At 40.2% G+C, this 27,910-nt stretch overlaps 1 protein-coding gene across 1 annotated transcript; it reads left to right on the forward strand.

The window, feature by feature from the left end:
• The first annotated feature begins 387 nt into the window (after nucleotides 1–387).
• On the forward strand, nucleotides 388–27,910 carry LOC109105388 (meprin A subunit beta-like). The gene is made up of 15 exons (XM_042722548.1): nucleotides 388–457; nucleotides 588–652; nucleotides 742–760; nucleotides 989–1,030; nucleotides 1,174–1,205; nucleotides 2,644–2,719; nucleotides 2,802–2,919; nucleotides 20,334–20,512; nucleotides 20,691–20,909; nucleotides 21,086–21,241; nucleotides 21,370–21,594; nucleotides 21,661–22,101; nucleotides 22,202–22,363; nucleotides 22,463–22,554; nucleotides 27,747–27,910. Exons 2-15 carry the CDS (start codon nucleotides 593–595, stop codon nucleotides 27,747–27,749), a joined length of 1,824 nt encoding a protein of 607 aa, XP_042578482.1. The 5' UTR covers nucleotides 388–457; nucleotides 588–592; the 3' UTR covers nucleotides 27,750–27,910.

The following is a 27,910-nucleotide window of genomic DNA, read 5'->3' on the forward strand; positions in this document are numbered from 1 at the left end:
AGAAAGAAAACATTGCGCTTAGAAAATGTCGTTGGAGGTTTTGAGCTAAATATAGTGTAAACATGCGAGAATGTCTATTTAACTTTAACATGTTCTCCTGTCCGCAATGTTTAGTTACTGTATTCATGATAGAACTTTTTTAAACTATTTCTCAGCTCAAAACTCGCTTTCAGACACCAGCGAGTGTTAGAAATAACTTCCTATTGAGCTGATATGTATTCTGATGACAGCTTGAGACATAAATGCATTATAAACTCAAAGCAATGCGTGAGTATGAAATATTTAAGTCAAAAATGAGTAAACAGACAGCTCCTTCTGTTATTTTCATTTTTCAATCTATCCAGTTTTTCCAGTCAGCTTCGGGGTTTGTTTTATGGGAGTGCCGTGAGGTTAATGAAGCTAAAAAGACTGTCTCTTCACGCTTAAACACATACAGTGTCATTAGCAACTGGAAACTGTACGTGTTCCTCTTTTCCTGAATTACTGGTCTTCTAGTATATATAGTTACATTTAATTTAACCATTGCTTGCAAGTTTATGAGTGATAAGATGAAAGTTTGTCAATCATGTGCTCATTCTGATTTCCAGTGACAATGCATTCATGTGCGTTTCTTCTGCTGATGGCTTTGGCTCTTCATCATGCTTTACCTGCGGTAAGTTAGACAGTCACTGATTAAGCAATATACAGCTGTTACATCTATTCTTTTTATCTGAGTATTGTTTTCATATCTCATGTTTTCAGGTCACATTTGAGCAAATTGGTGAGTTCAGCACAGTCATTCTGATCTGTTGTATATTAATTACAAGTTATATTAATGTTTTCAGTGTGCAGGATGTTCTGTACCCTGTTTTATCTCCTTGGTACTGCCTGATGATGTGATTTATCATTTATCATTTTACTTTCATAGAGTTAAATTTTCTCTAGCAGTGCACACAATACTCATTCCCTCTCTTCGTCTTTTGTTGATTTCAATATAATTTTCTCAAAGCAATCTTAGAGAAATGGAAGAACATTCTGGATATAAACAAAGGTAAAACTATTATATTATCTCAAGAAGCCAAATACATTTGTCTATTTTTGTTTAGAAATTATTATTTTTATTCAAAAAAGTATATACTGAAATACTTTTATTCATGCATATTTACTGTGAACTGAACTCTTTTGTGGCATTAGGTTTAAATCTCACAGAAGGAGACATCATGGAGGTGTGTGTGTGTGTGTGTGTGTGTATGTGTATGTGTGTGTGTGTGTGTGTAATCAGAACACCTTAAGGGGTCATATTATGTTGCTAAAATGAACATTATTTTGTGTATTTGGGGTAATGCAACGTGTTTATGCAGTTTAAGGTTCAAAAAACACATTATTTTCCATATACTTTACATTATTGTTTCTCCACTATGCCCCGCCTTTCTGAAACACGTACATTTTTACAATGCTCATCGATCTGAAAAGGGAGGTGTGCTCTGATTGGCCAGCTATTCAGTGCGTTGTGATTGGCCGAATACCGCAAGCGTGTGAAGGAAATGTTACGCCCCTTACCACAGCGGTTCCCAATCCCAGTCCTCGCGCCCCCCTACTCTGCATATTTTGCATGTCTCTCTTTTAACACACCTGATTCAAATGATTAGCTTGTTAGAAGAGAGCAACATGCATGAAATGCGTTCCGATTGGTAATATCCCTGCACCATGTTCATACTCTCTGAGCAGGGGAAATCTGTTGAAGTTTACTTCACTTCTGAACATTCATTCATGGATTTGCACTGCTCTGCTGCCTGCAGCGTCTTCACACATAGACAAGAGTGACATCATATACCTCTGTAAATAAATGCAATATAAATTCATGTACCGCACACTTTAATGCCCATACACTCGTTTTGAACTGGAATCATGGCGGAATATCCTGTGATGTCCCCTTCGCAGGGCACTTACGGTTGAACAGAACAAACGTTGTACGTGATAAGAGATGCATACAAAATATGCAGAGCGTACCAAGACTGCATTTGTGATCGGAGAAACGACAAACAACAGACACCACTCTACACTGCTCAAAACTCACGTTTGAATCATCATTGGCAAATTCTTTAAATATGTAAACGTACTTACAGGCTGTGAGTCACAAGTGCCAGACTGTCCTTGCAAAGTTGAAACTCCCCCACTTTATAGAAACAGACACTGGCATTATGGGCTACTCTCACAGGAAACAGTCCTTGTCCTCCAAAAAATGTGATGCAAACATCTGAATATTTGGGTTGAACTGTTCTGGAACAGTGTTGTAAATACAACTTAACCACTGATTTCTAGTCCTCTTTTGGAAGGCCAAACAAAGTAGCTTCGCTTTCACAATGAAACACAGCATCTCTACAACATGGAATAAAAGTTATGCCTTCTTTCTTTGTGAGAACATTTGGGCAGCGTTATGCTAAACTTCCCACATTGTGACGTAGACATGTGGGGGCGTGTTTGAATGAGCCGTTTTAGGAGGGTGTGGACTTTACTTTTATAAAGAATATCTCTTTGGATTTGAGACTTTAGTCTTTGCAGCTTCACAGATCTTCTTTATGCACCAAGAGCTTGTAACACTCCAAAGAGAAAGGAGAAATTGAAATCGCATCATATGACCCCTTTAAATTGATCTCTTTAAAGCCTAGGCAAGGGAGCGCTTTTGGTAATCAGACCTTGTGGGATCTACCCGTCTCCTATAAGCTGAGTGCAAATCTCAGTAAGATTTCAGATTTCTCAACTTTTTAATATTGAATGTAACTTTTCTATTGTTGTCCACTCAGTTTTGTTTATTGTTATAGATATGAACGACAGAGGAGTCATTCTGAGAGCCTTCGAGCAGTTCAGACTGAAATCATGTGTTGACTTTAAGCCCAGAGCAGCAGAAGAGTTTTACATCTCTGTGGAAAGTCATGAAGGGTAAGGTACACTTCAAGTTAGTAATCAACAAATATTAGGAATTTATTATAGATTATTATGATATTCTGGCATGTGCTATAGTGAAAGAGTAAAATATCTGAGTTACATCAAAAATTCAGACACTTCACTTTTCCTCATAAAGACTTTTGTCAGGTAAGGTATTTAAACACATTTTGTTCAATGGTAATTAAATGGGGATATAAAAAAATTGCACAGTTTCTATAACGTTTGTTGTTATAACATGCAGGGGCCCCCACTGAAATCTGGTTGGCCACCTCAGGTGACCCTCCTCCCAGGTGTCTTGTGATTGGGTTTTTTATTATTATTATTATTATTTATATATATATATATATATATATATATATATATATTGTGACGGGGTGAAGAAGTACCCGACACGAGGATAGAGGTAGTTCCCCGAAGGGTGGATTTTATTAACCAGTATGTGGGGGAAATAGCCAATGTGAGGGGTTTTCCGGTGCTCGGCCTTCTATCTCTCTATATCTCTCTCTCTCCGTGCGCAGTGCTGTGTGGGTCCGTTTAGTCCGTGCGTAGTGAGGGCTGGCGGTCACACACTGCTATCTGGAGGAAAACAACAGAGATTCATTAGCCGAGTCTTTGGAGACATCTCTCACCTCTGTGTTCGTCGTGCGGCTTATAAAGCCAGGTCTTAATAGTGTCCAGGGCGACGCTGATGAGAGCTCGGGACACGTGTCACACTATGGGGTGCGATTTGCCAGGGGGATGGGGGGGATTTCCCCCCCTCTGGTCTATGCATCCCTGCCTCTGCTGAATAACTTTTATCCCCGGTGGGGATTAAAACATCATGCAAACCTGCTCTGGCATCCCGATCTGAATCAAATGATTCACGATACGCGATCCGATTGAAGCGCTTCGAAACAGTGAATCATTTTGCGACGCAATAGTTTAACTGATTTGGAGTTTCAAAAAGCTCCGTTGTGTTCTTTGCTCGCTTTCTCTATGTAATTTGTTGTTTGAATAACTGTGGACATTAAATCATTACAATTAATAGGCCTAACGTAGGCTTACAATGTTTTTATTAAACTGAGATCACACTAAATATAATTTCCGTCGTATTAAAAACATTTCATAAAAATCTTCAAAAGCATCCCCCCCTGTTTTTTTCACAAATCGTATAAAAAACACACACATATATATATATATATATATATATATATATATATATATATATATATTATTAACAGACAAAAAACACAATAATACAAAGAGTTAAACCATACTGCAGTACAATAATCAAAACAGAACAATAATATTGCTAAAAATAAAGAAAAAGCAAAAGAAAAAAAAGAAAATACAAGGAAAATAATATATATATATATATATAAAATATTTTTTTCTCAGCCTATCATGAACCTCTTGACCTAGCTATTTGCCCCTCATTATCTCATACAGTACAAGTAAACCAGTTATTCAGAAAGAAAGAAAACTTATTCAAATACAAATCTTCCCTTAAATATAATTTCTTATAATAACTGGTTGAAAGATGTTCCAAAACAGGCCCCCCACATCTCTTCAAACATGGCACTGTCTCCCCTAACCACTGCAGTTAGTCTCTCCATAGGCAATATTCTGAAGATCTCTCGATACCAAAGGGGAAGAGATGGAGGTCTAGAGTGAATCCACTCAATAAGGATGCATTTTCTAGTGAGTAACAGGAGTTTGTCACTGAGTAGAAACTGGTTAGCAGTTAAACCAACATCTTTGGCTGGCAAGCCAAGTAAAAAAAACAAAAAAAAAAAAAAAAAACAGGGTCCTTGGTAAAGTTTATTTAAAAATTTTTCCCCATCTTCCATGCCCCCCCCCTCCACCATGGCCAACCAAAATGATGGTTCTACTGCCGCGCATACTGTCGCCGCCGCCGCCGCGTCTGCAAAGTGCATTTGCAGCTTTTGACCTCTGAGTGGCGCTTTAACCACAGGTTATCAAACAAGTGCATCAAAGCACATTTTCACAAATAGACGTCAGTTTTGCCTCAGCGATGTGTTACATTTGATGGCTGCAGTCAGGGAAAATGAAAGAAAAACACTTTAGTTAAAATATTTAATATTCACAAATGAAAGTTTAGTACTTATGAAGTTATGTTGCGTCCATGTGGAGAAAGCCAGCACTGTGAATTTCATCTTGCAGCCGCCAAGAAAACATTTGTTTATTAATAAATTTTTCACAATTATTAAGCTACTTCTGCCTGTGCTTTGTGGCAAACTTAATGCATGTGCTTGAGCGCAGAATATATTAAGGCTCATTATGGATTATAGATGTAAATTTAATATAAACCTGCAATTAGTTGAATAATGACAAATGAACGACTAGTAACTAGAAAAATCTTACGTCAGGGCTGTTAAAGTTTTTAAAGCATTTTATACACGTTTGCATAAATTCTGCTTTCAGAACGGCCCGTAATGAAGAGATGCCTTAACAATGATGTTTCCTCTGAAACACAAACACAAAAATGAAAATTGAAATAAAATTTATATTTTATGTTTTGAGAATGGCCAACCCTTCTCTGCAGATATTGTTGCTTCTGGTTTGTGCATTGTAAATACAACAAAAACAAACAAACAAACTATATATATATATAAATAAATATATATACATATATTTCTTTTTGTGGCAGCGTTTGAAGTCATCCTTATTGGAGCAAGACAGATGGCCAGAGGGCTGAGATTACCATCAGGAGGAAGACTCCCAGCACTGAGAGGGTACATGGATGATGTGACAACAATCCGTCCGAAGTCTTGGAAGGGAGTACACGTCAGAGCTCTCCGACGGACAGATGGGGAAGTTGGTACAGAAGAAGCAGCTGAGAGAGGGGCTCGAAAAAATTGACAGCAGCCAGCTACCGGGGAAACTGAAGGTATGGTGTTACCAATTCACACTTTTCCAGCGTGTGATGTGGCCTCTGAAGGTGTCTGAAATACCGTCATCCTTGGCTAGCAAGATGGACACCATCTCCAACACCTACATCAGGAAGTGGTTGGGCCTCCCGCGCTGCTTCTCTGACACAGGCCTTTTAGGTAAGAATGCTCTTCAGCTTCCTTTGAAGTCCATCAACCTCGGATACAAGCAGGAGAAGACCCGTCTTGTAGTCGAGCTAAAGGAATCCAGGGACGAAGCAGTGAAGAGCGCAGGCGTGACCATCCACACTGGGCACTGATGGAGGGCCCAGCAAGAGGTCTACCAAGCCATTACCAGGCTACAACACAAAGAGGTCATGGGAAGAGTCCAACACAGCTGGGCTGGGTTAGGCTGGGGAGAGCCAGTCCAGTTCTGGTCCAAAGCCACAAGGGAGCAGAGGAAGACCATGGTGGTGGAAGAGGTCTCCCGAGTGGAACAGGACCGTTACCTCATCAAGGCTGTTTCCCAGGGCAAACAAGGAGCATGGACCCGCTGGGAGAATATTACTAACAAAGTCATAACCTGGGCAGATATTTGGCGAACCCCGCAATCGCGGCTCAGCTTCCTCGTGAGGGCAGTGTATGACACCCTCCCTTGTCCCCGAAATCTCTCCCAGTGGTTCGGAAGTGATGACAAGTGCCCCCTGTGCAATGAAGCCAATGCAGGCCTTCAGCATATCCTGTCGAGGTGTAAAGTTGCATTGACGCAGGGCCGGTTTAGATGGCGGCACAATCAGGTGCTGAGAAAGTTGGCGGAGCAGTTGGAAAGTTGTAGAGTCCGGGCAAATAGCTCTTCAGATCCCCTTCATCCAAACATCCCATTCCTCAGACCAGGAGAAGGTGGGCAGAAAACAGTGGTAGGAAGGACAACATGTCTGCTCACTCCTGGAAAGGGATGGAAGATGCGTGTTGACCTGGGCACTCAGCTTATCTTCCCAACAGAGATCACTCAGACAAGGTTAAGGCCAGATGCTGTGATGTGGTCCACAGCGGCCAAGAAGGCTCTTATTATTGAGTTGACAGTGCTATGGGAAGAGGGAATATCAGTGGCGTACAAGTTCAAGCGGCTCAAGTACTCTGATCTGGCAGCGGAGTGCAGAGATGGGGGATGGACCACTACCATCCACCCTGTAGAAGTTGGATGCAGGGTCTTTGTGGGAAAGTCTGCAATTCAGCTTCTTCGAGCTGCTGGGACAACTGGGGTAAGCCTGAGGAGAGCCATTAAAGAACTGGCAGAGGAGGCAGAGAAGGCAAGCTACTGGTTGTGGCTACGGAGGAGAGACAGGAATTGGGGCTCGGTACCCCAGTGAGGGTAGCTGCAGGGGGTGGCGGGGAGACGTCCCCATAAGCCACTGCCCCCCCACCTGGAGACGTACTGGAAAGGGGGCGAAACATCCGTGAACGGTGGCACCAGCTGATGACCCTGCAGCTGACCCAAAGGTGCACTGGAGGAGGTGTGGAAGGCAGGAATGCCAAGCAGGAAACACATTCTGTATTTTGAAATATATGTCTCCAAAAACTCCAAAATGTTTTTTGTCTAACGCACAACTTTGCATATTTTTTTTTCTTCTTTTTTGAGTTAAGGCAACTTCCTCTGAAATTAAGTTATAATAAATAATAAACTATATTGCGCTATACAGTAGTCAACATTTGAAGTGGATCAAAACCTTTCTTCAAAGTTGTCCTAAAACCAATATGACGAGGCAACTGTCCTATCTAAACCTGTTCTGCAGGTTTGAAACCCTCATAAGACACTGTCCATATGAAAGAGCAAGAAATTCACACCTTTATCTCGACCCCCACAAGCTATACAGAACTACCCCCAACCCCCTCCAGCTGAACTGAATTCGGTCTGTTTTTTGGATGAAAGGAGCGGTGTGTTGTCATGCTACTGGGATGAAATATGCCTGCACTCACATCAGCCGTACTCTTTGTATTCATTATTTTCTTGCAGCTCATATTATTATTTTCACCAGACCATAATAATAACAAATTCTCAATTGATAATTTATCATTATTTTTGCAAAAATCATTGTTATTTGTGAACGTAGGCATTTGAGGAAGGCTTTAAGACCAAGCGGAATCCTCTGCCAGCTGCTCCCGCTTCACAGCGAGCGACTCACACTAACTGACCCAGCTTCACCATCCGTGGTTTGATTTTACAAAATCAGCTTGAGCGAATACAACTCATTGATCATGAGCCCAACATTTAGCAAGGCAGAAAACATTCAGCCTACCTGAAGGAAGACGTATTTCATTGTAAGTTCATGCTGTTAAATAGAGAGTTTAAAAAATAAAAAAAACTAGTGTATGCTATTCTTAAACTTGGAGCTCATTATATTGAAGTACAAATCCAAACACCAGAAGAAGCCTACACTCTCTAAGTGTTCTTTCATTGAAAAGTATGCATTTTGTTTATTCACAGGCTATATGTTTGAAATAATATTTTAGTAGAAAAAAAAAACTCATTTATTAAAAAACACTTCATAGACCAACATTTCATATACCTTAAAATCCCATGCCATAAAAACCCAACACATTTAAAATCAATATTCAAATGAGAAAGAAATTGTTCAAAACAAGTTTTAATATAATTCTTTATCATTTACCAGTCAAATTTATAACTGAGACAAGATGATTAATAAAAAGCAGTAACGTTATTACTTTAATGCTGGAAAGACCTTTATCTTATTTTTTTATTTATTTTTTAATACTAGCCCATAATGAAATCATACCATTTCCCTCCGCGCTTCGAGCATTTAATAATCACTCCGTTATTATAGTCTTCTGATCGGAGAGATTATGTGCATCAAGCTATAGCTAAATATGTTTATCATGTGAATTCTTGCTAAATATGCAGTTATATTACAGGCTGTTGGCATGAATTGTACTCGAGATAGAGCGGTGCTGGAGCGAGTGAAAACCATGACGCTCTGACTTTTAAAAAATCCTCTCCTCGCTCCAGTCAGAATAACACCGCTCCGCTCATACTCTGCTCGGCAGCGTGTCTCAAACGCGCGGGGAGGGTTGATCCCAATCACAACTACGAGCCCTGAGTGGAGCGTCAGCCGTTTTATTTTGTTGCGTTCATACAATATTTTTTTTGAGTGTGAAATATACATTTTCACAGAATGTAGCCTATTCATAAACAATAGGCGTATATTAAACCATCTCTTTAAGTTTTTCTAAATCCCAAACAGAGTCCAGACATCAGTAAAGTATCCGTCTATGAACATGTTTTATAGGTGACAAAAAACACCAGAGTTTTGGGAGACATTATATTTTGTAGACTTTATGTGATTTAAAATGCACAAACCAGAAGCACAATATCTGCAGAGAAGGGTTGGCCATTCTCAAAACATAAAATATCAATTTTATTAAAATTTTCGTTTTTGTGTTTCAGAGGAAAAATCATTGTTAAGGCATCTCTCCGTTACAGACCGTTATGAAAGAAGAATTTCTGAAAACGCGTATAAAATGCTTTAAAAACTTTAACAGAGATGTCTAGAGGGTATTTAATAGATCTGCCCCCCACGTAAGATTTTTCTAGTTACTAGTCATTCAATTGTCATTATTCAACTAATCGCAGGTTTATATTAAATTTACATATATAATCCATAATGAGCCTTAATATATTCCGCGCTCAAGAACATACATTAAGTTTGCCCCAAAGCACAGGCAGAAGTAGCCCAATAATTGTGAAAAAGGAGACATTTTAATTATTTATTAATAAACAAATGTTTTCTTGTCGGCTGCAAGATGAAATTCACAGTGCTGACTCTCTCCACACGAACGCGGCTTTAGAGAGAAATACAACCTTCACAGATTACATAATGCTTTCGTTTTGAATTGATTCGTTTGAAAGACATTTCAAGCTTTCTGTAGATATATTTCTCATATATGTGAGACACCCAGATTTTCAGTTATTTTATTATTAGGGAAAAAAATCACATGATTGAGAGGGCGCCTCCATGTCATGAGCATTAATAATTTTCGCACAAACACTTGTATATGAATAATAATTCACATTTTGCATATGCATTACAAAGTCAATTTTTTTTTACATGCAATTATCCAAAATAAAACCAATCAAGATTTGTAATTAAGATAAAATGTAGACAAATAAGAATAAATTCTGCACGTGCACTCAGCATCATGCGCGCCGAGCAAATCTTGCACTCTGACATTTTACGTAATATTATACAAACCTGCATTTAAATGCGGCTGCAATTTATTTATTTCATTTATTTATTTATTTTTACTTTACTTAAATTATATGAAAACAAGTAAAGAAGACTCAATTTAAAATCACTTAAGTTGTCAATTAATGAAGCTCTTTTTTACATCGTGTGTATTTTGTTGATTATAATGAAAGAACTTAAGTTTAAACATGAGGGCGTTTTATTAATCAGTCCATTCTTTAGAGTTTCAGTGATTTAGCTAAATCGTGCAGGTTTAATTTACTCGTTTCTTGTTTTAATTCGGCCTAATTAATGGGAGCGAAATTATTCAGTGCCTCACATTTTACTAAAATATAGAAAATAATTTATAAAACACACAAGCCTAGCTCACAATAGGCTACCACTCTTAATGCTCCGATGCAAAGTAAAACATAATTTCTTTTGAAAAATATAACACACAATTCATATTATATAAATAATACTGCACACTATTTAAATGTGTCAAATCTAAAATATGATGTAGAGAAAATATAAGCATAGGCTCAGGCACAGGCTTGACATTTATCCTGCTTGAATTCGTTCTAAGAAACGCACATATCTTCATAAGGAGTAAACATTGATCTGTGAATATAAAATATTTTAACTAGCCTAAAGTGTTTTCCTTTCATTTTCCCCGACTGCAGTCAAATATAACACATCGGTGAGGCAAAGCTAGTAGAACCAACGTTTTGGATGGCCACCTACTGTATTATTAATTCAAAGAAATAATTTAAGCAATTAAAACCTTTTTTATACTAGATTCAACTTGAATTTCAATATTATTAAACTGACTTTAAAATCTCAAGGAGTTTATAAATTGAAACCTTGATTGCATGTTAGCATAAAACTAACAATATAATTTGATTTTTTATTCTTTTTTTAAATGAACAATTCCTGTATAAAATAGGACAGCAACCTTTATATCAAACATTTTTAAATCGTCCACAGCTGAGCAACGTGAGAGGCAGGTTCTGCGCGGAGCACGCAAAGTGTATGTGATGCACAGTCATTTTCAGATGCAATGGATAAACCCTGGATAAAAACATACATGAAACTTGTAAATAGTTAACAACATAGCCTAGATTAGGCCCATACTCTGTTCCAGTATATAATGTACAGTATATAATGTATTTTTTTTAACCCACAGTCACACATTTTAACTGATTAATCACCTGTTTTCATTTGCTGCATTTTTGTGAATGAATAAGTTGCATTTTATTACATTCAGAAATTATAACGGCAGGCCTAATAATGTTATAGGCGCCAACAGGATATTTTTAGCTCCCCTCACTTTACAACAAATCCTTTACATTTAACAAATTTATCAGAACAGAACAATAATTAAGAATTTATAATTCTAATGGATAAATATAATTGCAGTACATGATGCTTAGTTTTGAGCGGAGACCAGGACAACTAGATGAGCCCCAGAGACAGATCCCCTGTAAAGACCTTGTCTCAGACGACCACCGGGACAAGACCAAAACAAAAAGAAAAATATTATTCACAATCACAATCTGACTCAGCCTCAAACTGAAATTCAACTTCCGTCTTCTCATAGAAAAACAAGAACCCCCACCCAACCTCATCCTAGTTTCTCCCAAGGTTTTTTCTCCATACTGTCACTGATGGAGTTTTGGTTCCTTGCCGCTGTTGCCTCTGACTTGCTTAGTTGGGGACACTTCATTTACAGCGATATCGTTGACTTGATTGCAAATTATTGCACAGATATGATTTAAACTGATCAGAATTCAATGATGAACTGCCTTTAACTGTCATTTTGCATTATTGACACACTGTTTTCCTAATTAATGTTGTTCAGTTGCTTTGACGCAATCTTTTTTGTTTAAAGCACTATATAAATAAAGGTGACTTGACTTGACTTAGTTTTAAAAAAATAAAATAAAATAATAATAATAATTTAAAGGAAATATAAGGTAAGGTTGGGCTCTCTCATGCTGGAGAAATCCAAACGTTTCCATATTCGTGATGTTGCCCATTTGAAAATAGGCTATGTAGTTCAGTTATCAATGGAAAAAACTCATAATGAACAAAAATATGCCAAAGTGGACCACTGCTTGCGCTGGATGCCACGGTGAACGGCTGCACTGTTTCCAATAAATATATGCACGTGAGGCACCAGCGCGATTAAACAGCTGAAACAAAAAATACTCCATTTTTGGTCACACATAAGGCATAATTCGAAAATGCAAACTGTTAGCAGTTAGACAAATCAAGAATAATAACAGAGTTAATAAGAATTATTTCTAAATGCTGGACCGTTCTCATTTCTCTCTGCATATGGAACCTGAAGACTTTTTTTTTTTTTACCAAGAATGAACCGAAATTAGCCTAAGACTATCCCACGTTTTGAAATTAACTCTTGTTAACATAAATAAAAATGTTATATTATAATGTTGTTGTTTTACTTCCTCCTTTCATCTCTACGTAATTGTAAAATGTTGGTTTGTTAATACAGTTTGCAATCCGTCCCTTTGTGCCACCTGGCGGTAGTTTCGTGAATGATTTTAACATGCGACTGACTGGAAGTTAACACCGCGGCGGTACACGCAACGGTATTACCCATTCTGGTTGTCCACCTACTGTAACTGTATCTACCCAGTCATCATTGATATACTCAGTACGGAAATCTTTCTCCCACGTACGCCAAATATGATCAATACCACTGTGATCAACTGAATAAAAAAAGAAGGTAAGCTTTTGAAATAAGGTGTTGTGTGTTGGTAATTTTCAACAACAAAAAAAACCCCATCTATATCGCAGTATACAGGCATTTTTCTGTTAGGCTTGAGGTTCCCAGAGTTATCAAAATGGTGAATCTGAAGTTATCCTCAAAAATTATCACTTTCAAGCTCAAATTTGTCCTTTAGTTGGTTAAAAGATATTAAAGTGTTGTCCAAAAATAAATCACCAACCACTCTTATACCCTTTCAATGCTGTCTGTGGAATAAGGATTTTTGAACACCAGGGAGAAAATCTCTATTGCCAGTCAGTGTCACACTTATGCTATTTAGGAAGTACGCAGGAGGCACGAGTACACGAAACAGGCTTTAATCTATGGAACACAGGCAATATCCATACAGGAGACACATCTATGTAACGAGCTGAACAAATAAGAACTGAACAGACTAGGGCTTTTAAAGGCAGGATAATTGGGGAAACACAGGTGTATGGAATGACTAAATTAACAGGGACACAGAACACATGGGGAAGAAGCTAGACACACGTGGAATCAAATTAACACAATCAATGGGAGACAAAACTGGGTCACAGGGAGCAAAACACACAGACAGGTCCATAATCCTTACATATCACCCCCTCACGGAAGGTGCGACCTCGCACCGTGGCAAGAACAGAAGGAGGTGGCATGGGTGGGAACTAAGGCGGTGGCTCAGGAGGAGGACGGATATCTGGGAGGAGGATGACAAACAGAGTCCAGGGAGGTGATGGAGGAGTGAGGAGACAGGAAGGACTTGGAGCAGGAGGAGTCCAGCTGGACCCAGGCCACAGCCATAATGGCGGCCCACGGTGGACCAGACAGAGGGAGGAGCCATGGAGAAGGGATGGCCGCCGACCCACGGCAGGTGGAGGAGGAGCCCAAGGCAGAGATGGAGAGCCAATGAGCCAGGGGGATGCTGAGGATCCAGGGGGCCAGGTGGAGGCGAGGAATCTGGCGACCAAGGCGGAGATCCGCGGCGGATCTGGAGGAGCCCAACGGAGCTGGTGGGGCGGAGCGACGAGGCGCAGCCAGAGGAGAGGAGTCCAAAGGCGCTGGTAGGTCGACACCCGGTGGAGCTGATGGATCGACGGGTGACGGTGGAGGCGAGGGAGCTAGGAGCCAAGGTGGAGCCACTGGATCTACTGGCCGAGGCGGAGTCCAGGCTTCGGAGGCTGGAGGAGGATACTTTGATGACGCTGGAGGATGACAATCCTGTGAGGCTCACACCGCAATGATGGTGGGCTGAGGGCAAGCAGAGGGGCTGCCAGCCGACAGCGGTGGAGGAGGCTGGAGTGGGTGGGAGGGTGGACATTTTTGAGGAGCAGGCACTGGTAGGCACTTTCTAGGAGCAGACACTGGAAGATCGGAAGCTCCCTCAGGGCTGGATGAGGGAACCAAGGACAAAGGAGGGCTGGACGGGACCAGTGGAGACGACGGAGAGAGGAGAGGGGGCAGTTCATACTCCCAGTCTATTAGATCCCCCTCCCAGTTTTGGCACCAGCACTGCTCCATACTCAGCTCACCCTTAAGGCCAATTTATACTTCCGCGTCGAGTGTACGCCGTAGTGTACGTCGTAGGCTACGCACGTAGGCGACGCCGTCGTGAGCATTTATACTTCTGCATATGTCTGTTTTGCTCTGCAGTTACACCGCCGAAACGCTAGTTGACGCGAGCGGGTTCCACTGTGTGGAAAACCGACGTTGGAGGAAATCTCCCTCCACGAATTCGCTGCCATCTGGCAGTCTTTGTAATCTCCCGAAGAGGAGTCATACAGATGGCTGTATTTCCTCACTTCTTCAATTAATCGCTCGGTCACTTGGTCCATTTCCATGTTGGCTCTTCAATGAATTTCGGAATTTTAAAATGCCGGGCGGTCCAGAGTGCAGAAGATCATTCCGGAAATGCGTAGGAGGATACTACAAATGGTGGGCTGGGCACTGGGGCTGGAGTCGATTCGGCGAGTTCCTCCTCAGGGCCGATGGTGAATGGCGATCCATTTCTCAACAAAATCCACTCCATCTTCGGACACCGGTGATCTGCACGCAGGGTTGAGGCTGGCATCATAGAACGAGCAGAGCATGTCATCCGGGTAGGTGGTAAGATGGGCTATGGCAAGAAACAGTCTGGTATGACCCTCGAGCAAATGCTCCCCCTGCTCCAGCAGGAGGAGGAGTTCTGGGCAGGTGTAGGGATCCATAGAACACAACGGAATGAAAAAACTGAGGAAAAATATGGAAAACAAACAGAGGTGAATTTTCTGCCTTTTTCTGCGTCTAGGGAAACGGCAAGCACTTGAGTTTTGGATATTTGTGAATACTGTATTATGTTTAACAGTCTCCTGACATTGGAATATGACAGCCTTTGTTGAATAAAACATGTCTGGTCTGGGTTTATTAGTTGAGGGAGGGGTGATTCAAGTCTTCTTGCTAACAGCTTGGATAGCAGCTTACAATCCACATTTAACAAGCTTATAGGCCTGTAAGAACTGCATTTTTTTCTTGATCAATGAAATACAGTATCTCACAGAAGTAAGTACACCCCTCACATTTTTGTAAATATTTTATTATATCTTTTCATGTGACAACACTGAAGAGAAGACGTTTTGCTACAATGTAAAGTAGTAACCCTGTCCCCTCAAAATAACTCAACAAACAGCCAGTAATGTCTAAACCGCTGGCCACAAAAGTAAGTACACCCCCAAGTGAAAATGTCCAAATTGGGCCCAAAGTGTCAATATTTTGTGTGGCCACCATTATTTTCCAGCACTGCCTTAACTCTCAGTCCTCTTCTACTCCTCCATGATGACATTACGGAGCTGGTGGATGTTAGAGACCTTGCGCTCCTCCACCTTCCGTTTCAGGATGCCCCACAGATGCTCAATAGAGTCCAGTCCATCACCTTTACCCTCAGATTCTTTAGCAAGGCAGTGATCGTCTTGGAGGTGTGTTTGGGGTCGTTATCATGTTGGAATACTACCCTGCAACCCAGTCTCCGAAGGGAAGGGATCATGCTCTGCTTCAGTATGTCACAGTACATGTTGGCAATCATGGTTCCCACATTGAACTGTAGCTCTCCAGTGCCGGCAGAGCTCATGCAGCCCCAGACCATGACACTCCCACCACCACGCTTGACTGTAGGCAAGACACACTTATCTTTGTACTCCTCAACTGGTTGCCGCCACACATGCTTGACACCATCTGAACCAAATATATTGGTCTCATCAGACCATAGGACATGGTTCCAGTAATCCATGTCCTTAGTCTGCTTGTCTTCAGCAAACTGTTTGCGGGCTTTCTTGTGCATCATTTTTAAAAGACGCTTCCTTCTGGGAAGACAGTCATGCAGACCAATTTAATGCTGTGTTCGGCGTATGGTCTGAGCACTGACAGGCTGACCCCCCACCCCTTCAACGTCTGCAGCAATGCTGGCAGCACTCATACGTCTATTTCCCAAACACAACCTCTGGATAGGACGCTGAGCACATGCACTCAACTTCTTTGGTCGACCATGGCGAGGCTTGTTCTGAGTGGAACCTGTCCTGTTAAAATGCTGTGTGGTCTTGGCCACCGTGCTGCAGCTCAGTTTCAAAGTCTTGGCAATCTTCTTATAGCCTACGCCATCTTTATGTAGAGCAACAATTCTTTTTTCAGTTTATTGTCATGAGGTGCCATGTTGAACTTCCAGTGACCAGTATGTGAAAGTGAGAGCGATAACACCAAATTTAAAACTTCTGCTCCCCATTCACACCTGAGACCTTGTAACACTAAAGAGTCACATGACACCGGGAAAAGAAAATGGCTGAAAGATATAATAAAATATTTACAAAAATGTTAGAGGTGTACTCACTTCTGTGCGATACTGTATATGCCATGTTTAAGTAGCCGGTAAACACCCCTTTTCAAAGGAATCAATGTACATGTCTGTTAAAGGTTCTAAAATAAATTTGCTAATTTTTTTGTAAAACTCCAGACCAAAACCATCAGGGCCTGGAGCCTTGCCACCTTTCAGAGACTTAATTGCTTCTAACACTTTTTCCTTTGTGATGGGCTTATTCAGGTCTGCCCGCTGCTCCTCAGATAGACTAGCAAGTTTAATTTGGTTCAGAAAAGAATATGATTCAGCTAAGACACTATTCTTTGATAAGAACAACTTCTGATAAAACTCTCTCATAATTGTGTTAATTTGTTTAGAATCATGAGTTAAACTGCCCTTGCCATCCTTTCCGCAAAACTATTATTATAGTATTAATACATTTATTCTCTAAATCCTTAACAAGGCTTTCTAACTCAAGTTGTTTTTCCATAAGACTTTTTTCCGAGCTGCCGAATAAGATATTATTGATCCCCTAATATAAGCCTTTGCTGTTTCCCAAAAGAGAGATGGATCTGAATCAGGCTGCTCATTGTTTTCCGTAAAAATCATCCATTCTTTTTCAAGAAACTCCAAGAGTTTAGGGTTACTGAGTAGTGAAGATTGTAATCACCAGTGGCGAGATGCTGGGTTGATATAAGGTGGAGAGATGACTGCATAAACAGATTTATGATCGGATAAAGTACATATGCCTATAGCACACTCCTTTGTTCTGTCCATAATCTGTCTAGACACAAACACAAAATCTATTCTAGAGGACATCCTATGTGGGTGCGAATAAATTGTAAAGTCTCTATCTTTAGGGTTTATAATTCTCCATGCATCAAGTTGGCCAAAATCTTCAGAAAACCTAATCAGTTTAGTGACCTACCTTGAAGCTGTAGTATATTTAGGTGGGTTAAGGTCTATACTGGGATCGAGTGCACAACTGAAGTCTCCACCAATGATGTGCTTAACAGAAAAGGATTAAATATTAGCAGTTAATTCAGAGAAAAAAGTAGGTTCAAATGTATTTGGAGCATACACACTTCTGATTAGGATCCTTTCACCAAAAAGCTGGCCAAGAATAAGAATGTGATGTCCTTCTGTATCTTTTATCATATCCTCAAACCTAAAAGGTTTAAAGAAACAATCTTAATATCACTCATAATCTAAACATCCAAAATTACATGATTGGATCGAGGAGAGAAATCTGAAATTTGGTTTCAGGACGGATATCCTAGGCACTGAGGAAGCAAAGTATAATTCCACCACTTAAGAAATGAAAAAAAAAAAAAACATTTTCAAAACAAAGACATTTTCTGGGTTACCAACACCGAAATTTTTCAAAGTGAAAAGAAAAACAAACTTAAAATAAATAAAAAAAACACACTGCCAACCGGCCTTCGAACGACCTGAAAGAGTAACCAGGTTTTTCAGAACCAATGACCCTAAGAGGCATAACGGCCACGCCAAAAAGATGACCAGTAAAAAAACCATCTTTAAACAACCCACTCCTGCATCAACGACTTCAAGAGGAAAAATACAAACCATGAGCAACAACAAAAATAGTCCAGAGAATACATCACAGGGGAAAGAGAAAGTAAAAATAATAAATAAGACCTATTTATGCATAAACAAGACTATCATGGCCTCGCAGTCAGTATTTAAAGTAAGCAGAAAAAACGGAGAGTAGAGGTCATTCCTGCGAATTGGCTTGGTTTTAGTAAATTTCTCACTGCATCTGGCAGTGGTGGATCTTGGCGCGGACAATATAGGCAGCTGCCTAGTGCCACTTTCTTCTCTTTATATTTAATTTAAGAGGACTTCTATAGCGTTTTATTATATTAATGACAAATGTTGAGAGTGCATCCATGTAATGTGCGAATGTCACACCCAGGGGCTGGCTATGCTTTGACTAAGCCACACCCCTTCTCAACTTCCACCTCGAGGAGGTCCCCAAAGCCAACCCAATGGCCAAACAACACGAGAACAAGTAAGTGATAAAACAATCTTTATTTAAATATTTAAAAATTAGCTTGGGGAATAGGGAAAGGGCAATTAAAAACTAAACTCTGACTCGGCCCTCCAGATGGGCTATGGCCGGAAGAGGTCAGGGAGCAAGGGGGCCACGGGGATCCGGGGCGTGGGACCCGGGCCCCGGCCTGAGTCTTAGGTATCCGTAGCGCCCTCCTTCTTCCTCCTCTTCGCTGAATACAGCTCACGGTAAGTACTGGTTCACACAGTTCGTTCTCGAGGTGCTCACTCTCTTTCTCTTCCTCCACAGGCAACGGCTGGGACACAAAAGCACAGTTAATGCGGCTTGGTTTTGCTCTCACCTCTTCGCTGATTGCAGCTCACAGTAAGTACTGGTTCACACAGTTCGTTTCTCTGGGTGCTCACTCTCTTTCTCTTTCTCCACAGGCAACGGCTGGGACACACAGGCACAGTTAGTTCAGCTTGGTTTTGCTCTCACCTCTTCGCTGATTACAGCTCACAGTAAGTACTGGTTCTTAGTACTCACATCAATGCCGCTTCCAATCCCCTTTTTCACGTCGTCTCAGTTCGCCGTATAATCCGTTCACTTCTCAACCTTTAAGGTTCGCGATGTCTTCACAATCATACAATTCCAGCCTGAGGGAGAGAGAGAGTTAGACAGCCGCCAGCAGCGCACCAAGACGGGCACAACACAGTGCTTCACACACACCAGAAAGAGCGCCCAGACTGTGAAATAACTTGGCCTTAAGTACTGCCTTGTCCAGCGTATCCTCCAATCACCAACCGCTGTCCCTAACTAGGCACAGGTGCATCGAATTCCCTGATTTTCCTTCTTACGGCGCTACCGGAAATTCCGGTGTTCTGTTTTTCCGGTCCGGGCGGAAACACTTCCGGGCTGAACCAAACTTCCCGAATTTTGGTTCCGCCCCTAAAGATCGTCACCTTGTGACACGAACACAAATCTCTCCACTCACAAGTGTATTTTCCTTCGCTTATACACCAAACTGGACTGGTGTTTTTACATATACATAGTTCTCTCATGAATTGGCACTGCTCTCTCAGATATTGTGTGCACACTCAGAATTTGTCCTTGCATCTCTGAAGACCTTTTTTACTTCAGGTGACGAGTATATCCCACTGCACGCTGATTATAGTCAGCCTTCTCTAGTAATTTTTTTTATAATTTAATACTTATGAGTTAAGTGCTTATTGTAAATGCATTTATCAAATTATTTTATTAAGTGCATTTGTATTTTGTTGTTGTTGTTTATACTGTATCAACCATGCCAGTTCCAGAAATAAATCACTTGAGGGTGCTTCTTAAGTTAGTGAGGGTGCTCTAGTCTTAATGTACATTGTCACATATTTTATCCCATCCATTGCTATGGTTATCATTATGTAAATCATGGCTATGTCGAGAGTGAATCCTGCATAAATAGGAGGATGTCATTCCAGAAACTTTGCAATATGTGTGTGTGGCCGAAAAACAAATGTTCTACATTTTGAATTGATTATAGCCTAGAAAGCTTGCAAAGAACACTCCCTACGCTCTGCGAGCAATCTATTATTTACATCGTGCATACACTCTCTATGTTATATGTTACAGATTCTACTTCCCTCCCCCATTTAAAATGCAGCTATCTGTTGTGTGACTGAGAGTTATTCCACAGGTGTTGGTCATATATCGGACGCTCATCTCCTGGAGGACAGGCTCTTTCCATTGGAAAAGACTGTGGAAGAAAAGGCATCGTTGAGCACCAGTTTCTCCATGCACTGGGATTGAACCATGAACATTTGAGATATGACAGAGATGAATACGTGACAATCAACCATGAAAACATCAGGAAAGGTTGCACCATCATTTTATTATAAATGTTTATTACTGTTTTTAAGTAAGCATTGTAAAATAGTAATTAGATTTATTTGCTTTGCATACTGAGTGTCAGTATTACTAAAGAGCACTTACAGAAAATAAGCCTTGCCTTATAAACAATCACCTTAATAACTGCAGTATTCTTTATGTTTAGGATATGAGAGTAATTTCAATAAACACAGTGGGAACGTGTCCACTACACAAGAAACCCCATATGATTATTACTCTGTGATGCATTTTGATAAAAATGCCTTCAGCAACGGCAACGGATCCACGATCATAACCAAGAGTCCTGAGCTCCAAGACATGATCGGACAACTAATGGAAATGAGCGAACATGATGTGACTGAGCTCAACAAACTCTACAAATGCAGTGAGTATTTCACAGTTTTCATTTAATGTGTTGTTTTTTTTATGTTATGGATTCTAAGTAAGACTAAAATTTACTTGTGGTTGCAGCTGGACCAATATTTGATGACCAAAGACCATTTTGATGAGGAACTTGTAAGGAATTGATTTTGTCTCAGTGTTGGTTTGTTTTCATTACAGATTCCTCGGTGTCTTTCCTCGACTGCTGTAGTTTTGATGATGAATCTCTGTGTCAGATGAGCGTCTGTTCTGCTGCTGATGACGGCTGGCAGAGAGTGAAGTCAGTGAGTGGCATCATTGTGACCGATCACACATACTTGGGCAAAGAACAGAGCGGTGAGACCCGTCACAGAAAGTGTCTGCTTGGACATCAGAGAAAGAGACTTCACTTATATTAACTCACTTCCATCCACAGCTGCAGTCACTGTTGCACTATAAACTAACAGCTGTTCTGATGCCTGCAGGGACGTCCTTCTTCATGCACTTCAGCACCGAGGGCAGAAACGAGGGCGACGCAGCCAGATTGGAGAGCAAGACAGTGACCCCTACAAGAGACTGCAAAGTCCAGTGCCTGCAGTTCTACTACCATCACAGCGGTCATGAGTCTGACCAGCTCAACATCTGGATCCGAGAGCAGCAGAATGAAGCAGACAGCAGAGGAGCTCTCAGACTCATGGATCAGATCACAGGTCCGTCTCTTCCTGCACAACATATTGTCCTGTATTTCAGTGTCACTGACCTTCAGTTTCTTGCAGAAACCCCTGAGAATTACTGGAAGCTGCATCATGTGCCGCTGAACGCAAATAAATCTTTCCAAGTTGTGTTTGAAGCACGTAAAGGAGCTGGAAACTCCAGCGGAGGCTTCTCACTGGATGATATCAATATTTCAGAGACTGAGTGTCCCTTCATATGGCAGATAAGAGACATTGAGAAGGAACTGAACAGTAGGTCCAGTCAACTTTGGAGTCCACTGTATTACTCCAGGGATGGGTATCGCTTTGGTGCCGAGTTATCTGTGTTCAGGAATAAAATTGAAATATATGTTTATTTGATATCTGGTGCATATGATGAGCAGTTGCAGTGGCCTTGTCCATGGAGACAAATCACCGTCCAGATCCTGGACCAGAATCCACAAATCCAGAAGCGCATGTCCTTTGAGCAGAGCTTCACCACTGACCCTGAATTTATTCTTGATGGTTAGATCTTTAAAGCAAATCTGATTATTTTCTGTCATTTTTCTTGAGTTTCTATGCAACATTTTCCTCAAAGTTATTATCTGTCTTGTTCTAACTTAAGGCAGCTATTACTGGGACAAACCTCGAAAAGGTCCATTCACCATCGGTGATGAGTCTGTATTTTTGGGTGGAGCTGCCGATGTTGCGCTCCTAACAAAAGATGATCTCACTAGAAGAGAGTTTATCAAGGGTGGAGACCTCATATTGCTCTTCACCATTCAAGGTAGGATTTGTGAAGGAACCTCAGAAATCAAGAGCGAGCTGAGCATTATTAGATTGAGATTTCTGAGAACATCTCTATAAATGTTGTTCATCAATCCAGATATCTCAGCGCTGCTTCAGAGGGACTCTCTACCCTGTCCTAAAGTAACCGTGAAGAACTTCAGTGTTTCTACTGACACAAGCACCCAGCAGGTAACATGTTCAGTTATTTATCTGACTCCAATATAATTAATCTGACTGCATTTACGTTTTTGATATTCTTTAACCTCGTCTTCTTTAAAGGTAAAAGCCTTTCTTAGAACTGATAGGAAAATACAGGATTGAATCTAAACGTTTACATAATGAAAGTCACAATCACTTTAGCCTTCAGCATTATCAGGGATAAAAAGAAAAATTCTCAAAGCCTTTAATGCAGGCAAAGATATACAGTATATTAATATACAGACAGTAGAATGAAACAACTTACTGCATAGAAAAACTTCATGCACTGCTGTGCAGAAGAGCCTTTCTACAAAATCAATTAAACCTTTCCTTCATAAACTCTGAGCAAAGCATTGTTAACACATGAGTGCGATTCAAACACCAAATCAACTCAAAAGATAAACAAGATAAGGTGGTGATATGAAGAAGTTCATTGACCGTTTCTCATCAATGCATGTTAATAGTTCCTAGACTGTACATCAGCATACTGTAATATCTCTAATTAGTTCACCACAATTCTGTTCAGTTTATAAACCATCAAACAACTAGTACAGATATGAGTCTGTGATCCCCACACATCTCACACACAAAAAATTTTATACCCCCACACATACAGATGTGGCTTTTAAGAATTGAAATAATTTTGTTGTGTCACACAATATCCAGCAGCTTCTGTAGATCAGAACAATCTGTTTGAAATCAGTCTTGAAATATGACTGGTTTTACAGATTATTACATTATATAGAGCTATTTAACATAGAATTAACATTGTTTTATGATAGTGTCTGATCATTTGTTAACTGGACGTTTAATTTGAGAAAATAAATAAAATAGCCTATTTACAATATAATATGAATGAAAAAATAATTCATACAAATACTTCGTAAAAAGAACTTGGAAAATCCATTTACATTTTTTTTAAACATTGTGCTTTCTGGAGCCATTCATAACAATAATATTTATATAAATATTACTCATATTACTTTTATTAATTTTTCCTCATCCAACTGAAGCAAAACTATAGGCTATAATATGCTAATATTGTTTAGGCCAACAGAATTATTTGATTACAAATGCTACATTTGTGATTTTTATGTAGACTATGAAGAAACATTCAGAAACAGGTGCGATTTTATAGCCTTCCATTTAATTTTGTGTTTAACTTTTATTGGACTCGAGTTTATTTGTTCTGTTAGTGTAAAGGGCCTTTGCCAGCAAGACGGGATAGTTGCACATAGTTTATTTTAAATGAAACTGAATGCACATTTCATTAGGCTACATTAATTTTAGATGAATAGCTCCTCAGTTTGATGATAAAAACCTAACAGTATTTTAGTTTGTTGCTTAGAGTTGAACTTTAAGACTGCACCTAGAGCAGAGCCCACTGAGGGGTAAGACTACAGCATTACTTCACTTTACATTACTTTTAAGTCACTAAGTGACATCCCAGCTAACTATTAATAATCAGTAAATTGGGAGTTTATTGAGGCAAAAGATGTTAATACTGAATATGTCTTCCCCATATAAAGTGTTACTGCACCAAACAATGACAGTGATTTTGAACTAAAGAGAAAGCTGATTGGTGAAAAATATTTGTTGAGGCCCAAAAGTAAAATATAACAAATACCTCCATATAATAATCAACTAAACCTTTCCTTCATAAACTCTTGAGCAAAGCATTGTTAACATGTGAGTGCAATTCAAACACCAAATCAACTCACAGGAAACCAAACTCACAGGAGAAGTTCATTGACCGGTTCTCCTCAGTGCATGTTAATAGTTCCTAGACTGTACATCAGCATGCTCTAATATCTTTAATTAGCCTAGTTCACCACAATTCGGTTCAGTTTATAAACCGTCAAACAACTAGTACAAATATGAGTCTGTGATCCCGACAGTCCTCAGTCAGCAAATTTATGATTATGAAACATTGATTGCATGGAGAGGAGCTCTGCCCCTTGCACCGTGGCTGAGGGTGAGCTGATAATGGTTCTGGGACTGCTGGACTGCAAGGGAGAGGTTATAGAAGGGGACCTCATCGACTGGGCTGCTGATCTGGCCCCTTTCCTCCCTCCTGCTGTGGAGCCCTCTATCACTCTTGTTCCCACATCAAGCCCAGGGAGATCTCCCGTTCCTGAGTACAGTCCTGAAAGCCCGAAAGGCTCACAAATGCACGCCCTCCCACCCGCTCCTGCCTCCTCTTCCTCCTCCTCCTCTGCTGTCATCTGGCAGCCCCTCTGTTTGCCCTCAGCCCACTATCAGCACGTTGCAAGCTCAGCAAGACTGCCATCCTCCAGTGTCGCCGTGGCTGGAGTATCCCTTTACTCCGCCTCCAGCCTCTAAGACTCCGCCATGGCCCATGGACCCGTCTGCTCCACCATGGCTCCTAGTTCCCTCTCCACCGAGGCCCAGTAGTCCACTAGCTCTGCCAGGCACCTCGTCCCTCCGGCTCTGACTTGGTCTGGTGTCGGCCATCCTGTGCCTCAGGACTCCACTCCTCTGGCTGCGCCTCGTCCCTTCATCCCTCTGGCTCCGTCAGGCTCCTTCATCCCTTTGGCTCTGGCTCCACCACAGACTTTTTCTATGTACACAAAAGGCCTATTTCTCTCAAATATTGTTCACAAATCTGTCTAAATCTGTGTTAGTGAGCACTTCTCCTTTGCCGAGATAATCCATCCACCTCACAGGTGTGGCATATCGAGATGCTGATTAGACAGCATGATTATTGCACAGGTGTGCCTTAGGCTGGCCACAATAAAAGACCACTCTAAAATGTGCAGGTTTATCACACAACACAATGCAACAGATGTCCCAAGTTTCGAGGGAGCGTGCAATTGGCATACTGACTGCAGGAATGTCCACCAGAGCTGTTGCCCGTGAATTGAATGTTTCTCTACCATAAGCTGTCTCCAAAGGCGTTTCAAAGATTTTGGCACATCCAACCGGCCTCACAACCGCAGACCACGTGTAACCACACCAGCCCAGGACCTCCACATCCAGCATCTTCACCTCCAAGATCGTCTGAGACCAGCCATGCAGCTGCTGCAACAATCAGTTTGAATAACCAAATAATCTCTGCACAAACTGTCAGAAACCGTCTCAGGGAAGCTCATCTGCATGCTCGTCGTCCTCATCGGGGTCTCGACCTGACTGCAGTTCGTCGTCCTAACCGACTTGAGTGGACAAATGCTCACATTCAATGGCATCTGGCACTTTGGAGAGGTGTTCTCTGACTGGTTTTCGGACCCACTGGACCCCCCAATACAGTAAAACTGAACATTTTAGAGTGGTCTTTTTTTGTGGCCAGCCTAAGGCACACCTGTGCAATAATCATGCTGTCTAATCAGCATCTTGAAATGCCACACCTGTGAGGTGGATGGATTATCTCAGGTAAAGGAGAAGTGCTCACTAACACAGATTTAGACAGATTTGTGAACAATATTTGAGTGACATAGGCCACATATAAAAATACAAAAACTCTTATCCAAATTCCATAAAATCAAAACAATCATACTACTCCTACAATATCAAATATATAAAAAACAGAAATATATATATATGTTTACATAGGCTATATAAGAATTATATTTCAATTATGCAAACAGAATTCTAAAAAGAACAGGGTGTTTTTACTACAAGGACAATTTGTTGGCAGAGGCTATTTACATTTACTCCGCTCACCAATGCCTGGCTGTGATAAACAGCACTGCAAAAGACACGTGTTGCTCTATAGGATCAGTGGTGCAGCGAGTAAAATGCGAAATAATTGACGTGATAGACCTGTGTTCAAATCCACCTTTTGCCAAACTCGTGCTTCTCCTTTTCCCATCACACATCAGATCAGAAAGGCACTTATTTTCAATAAAAATAAAATAAATATTTGAAAAGATGAAATAAAACCCAACAAAATTAAAACAATCAAATAAAATCTACTAAAATTTACACTCAATAAGGTTTTTGTCCCAATAAAGTGCCATTCATCTAATAAAATTTAGAAGTATGATAATTTACACTCAATATGTTATTGCATACTGTTTGATAATGTACTACAGTACTGAAGTATAAATATCTGCCACCTAACTACTATTTACACTTAGCCTATTGCTAAAGAAAATACTGCAGTTTTAGTGTAAACAGAATTTATCAGTATTTGCACTTAAATGTAACTTTTTCCATTTAGTGAAACTGCCAAAAATATCATCGTTCAGTTAAAGACAGCTCAATGTCGATTCAGTTCTGTTCCATATGTAAAGTTCATGAATTATGAAATGAGTTCAAATGGGCAATATAGCATTGTTTACTACTATGAAGCCTTATTAACAAGCCTTTGTTAGAAGAAGGGTTGGCACATTTATTTGTAAGGTAACAGCCTTGAAAGCTATGCTCAATTAATGTTCTGTGTTTGTCATATGACAACACTTTATCATACTTATACTGTTTCACACACTATTCTTTAAAAAAAATAAAAACAGTAGGCAGTATGCACCGTAAACAGTAAGCAAGTATGCCATTTCGAACACAGCCTTAGATCTTTGAGCTCAGCTCATGAAAAATGGGGGCAAAAACAAAAGTGTTGCATTTATAATTTTGTTCAGTGTATATGTGTTTTTGTTGTTGTTGTTGTTTTGTTTCAGAAAGATGCAGTGGTAACCTTAACATTTTATTTCATGATTTAACATTTGTAAATGGTCTAAAGCAAGAGTTCTAAAAATTCAGAAAATATTTTAGAGCTCATAATTTGTTTTAAAAAATATAACATATTACACATTAATGAATAAATCAGTATATATAAAATTATTTAAGTGTCATGTTTGTAATTTTTTTGTTCATGTAAGTTATAGCTTCTGACCTTTAAATCAAAACATACCAATTTTATGGCATTAATTACTGCTTTATTTGATCAGAAACATAGTCTAAATGTTATTTGTGTATTTTGCTTTCATTTTATTAGAAGTAGGCTAACAGCGCCCCCCTACGGAATTAAAACTCGTTACCAAACAAGCATTAGGACCTGGGGGGAGGCTACTGCTGCATGTGCTATTACTATTGACTCTATCACACACCAAACGCGTCATTCTGTACTTAATATTGTGCATCCCTAATTAAAATATATGCAGTTAAATGATTGTTTTTCTGTTGCATTAATAATGTTTATCTTCCCATTTGTACCTCTTCTCTTTCAGTGAGTGTCTGGATATATTCTGCAGTTCCAGTGTCTCGACTGCTTCCTCTCTGATCATCCTGGTGCTTTGCTTTCTTCTGCTTATCAGTTAATCATGACAAATCATTATTATCACTGCTCTATGTCTGAATGTTCAATAAAAACTACATCTCTCTTCAGTCGCCA

This window comes from Cyprinus carpio, chromosome B4, assembly GCF_018340385.1.
Source record: "Cyprinus carpio isolate SPL01 chromosome B4, ASM1834038v1, whole genome shotgun sequence".
NCBI classification, from domain to species: Eukaryota; Metazoa; Chordata; class Actinopteri; order Cypriniformes; family Cyprinidae; genus Cyprinus; species Cyprinus carpio.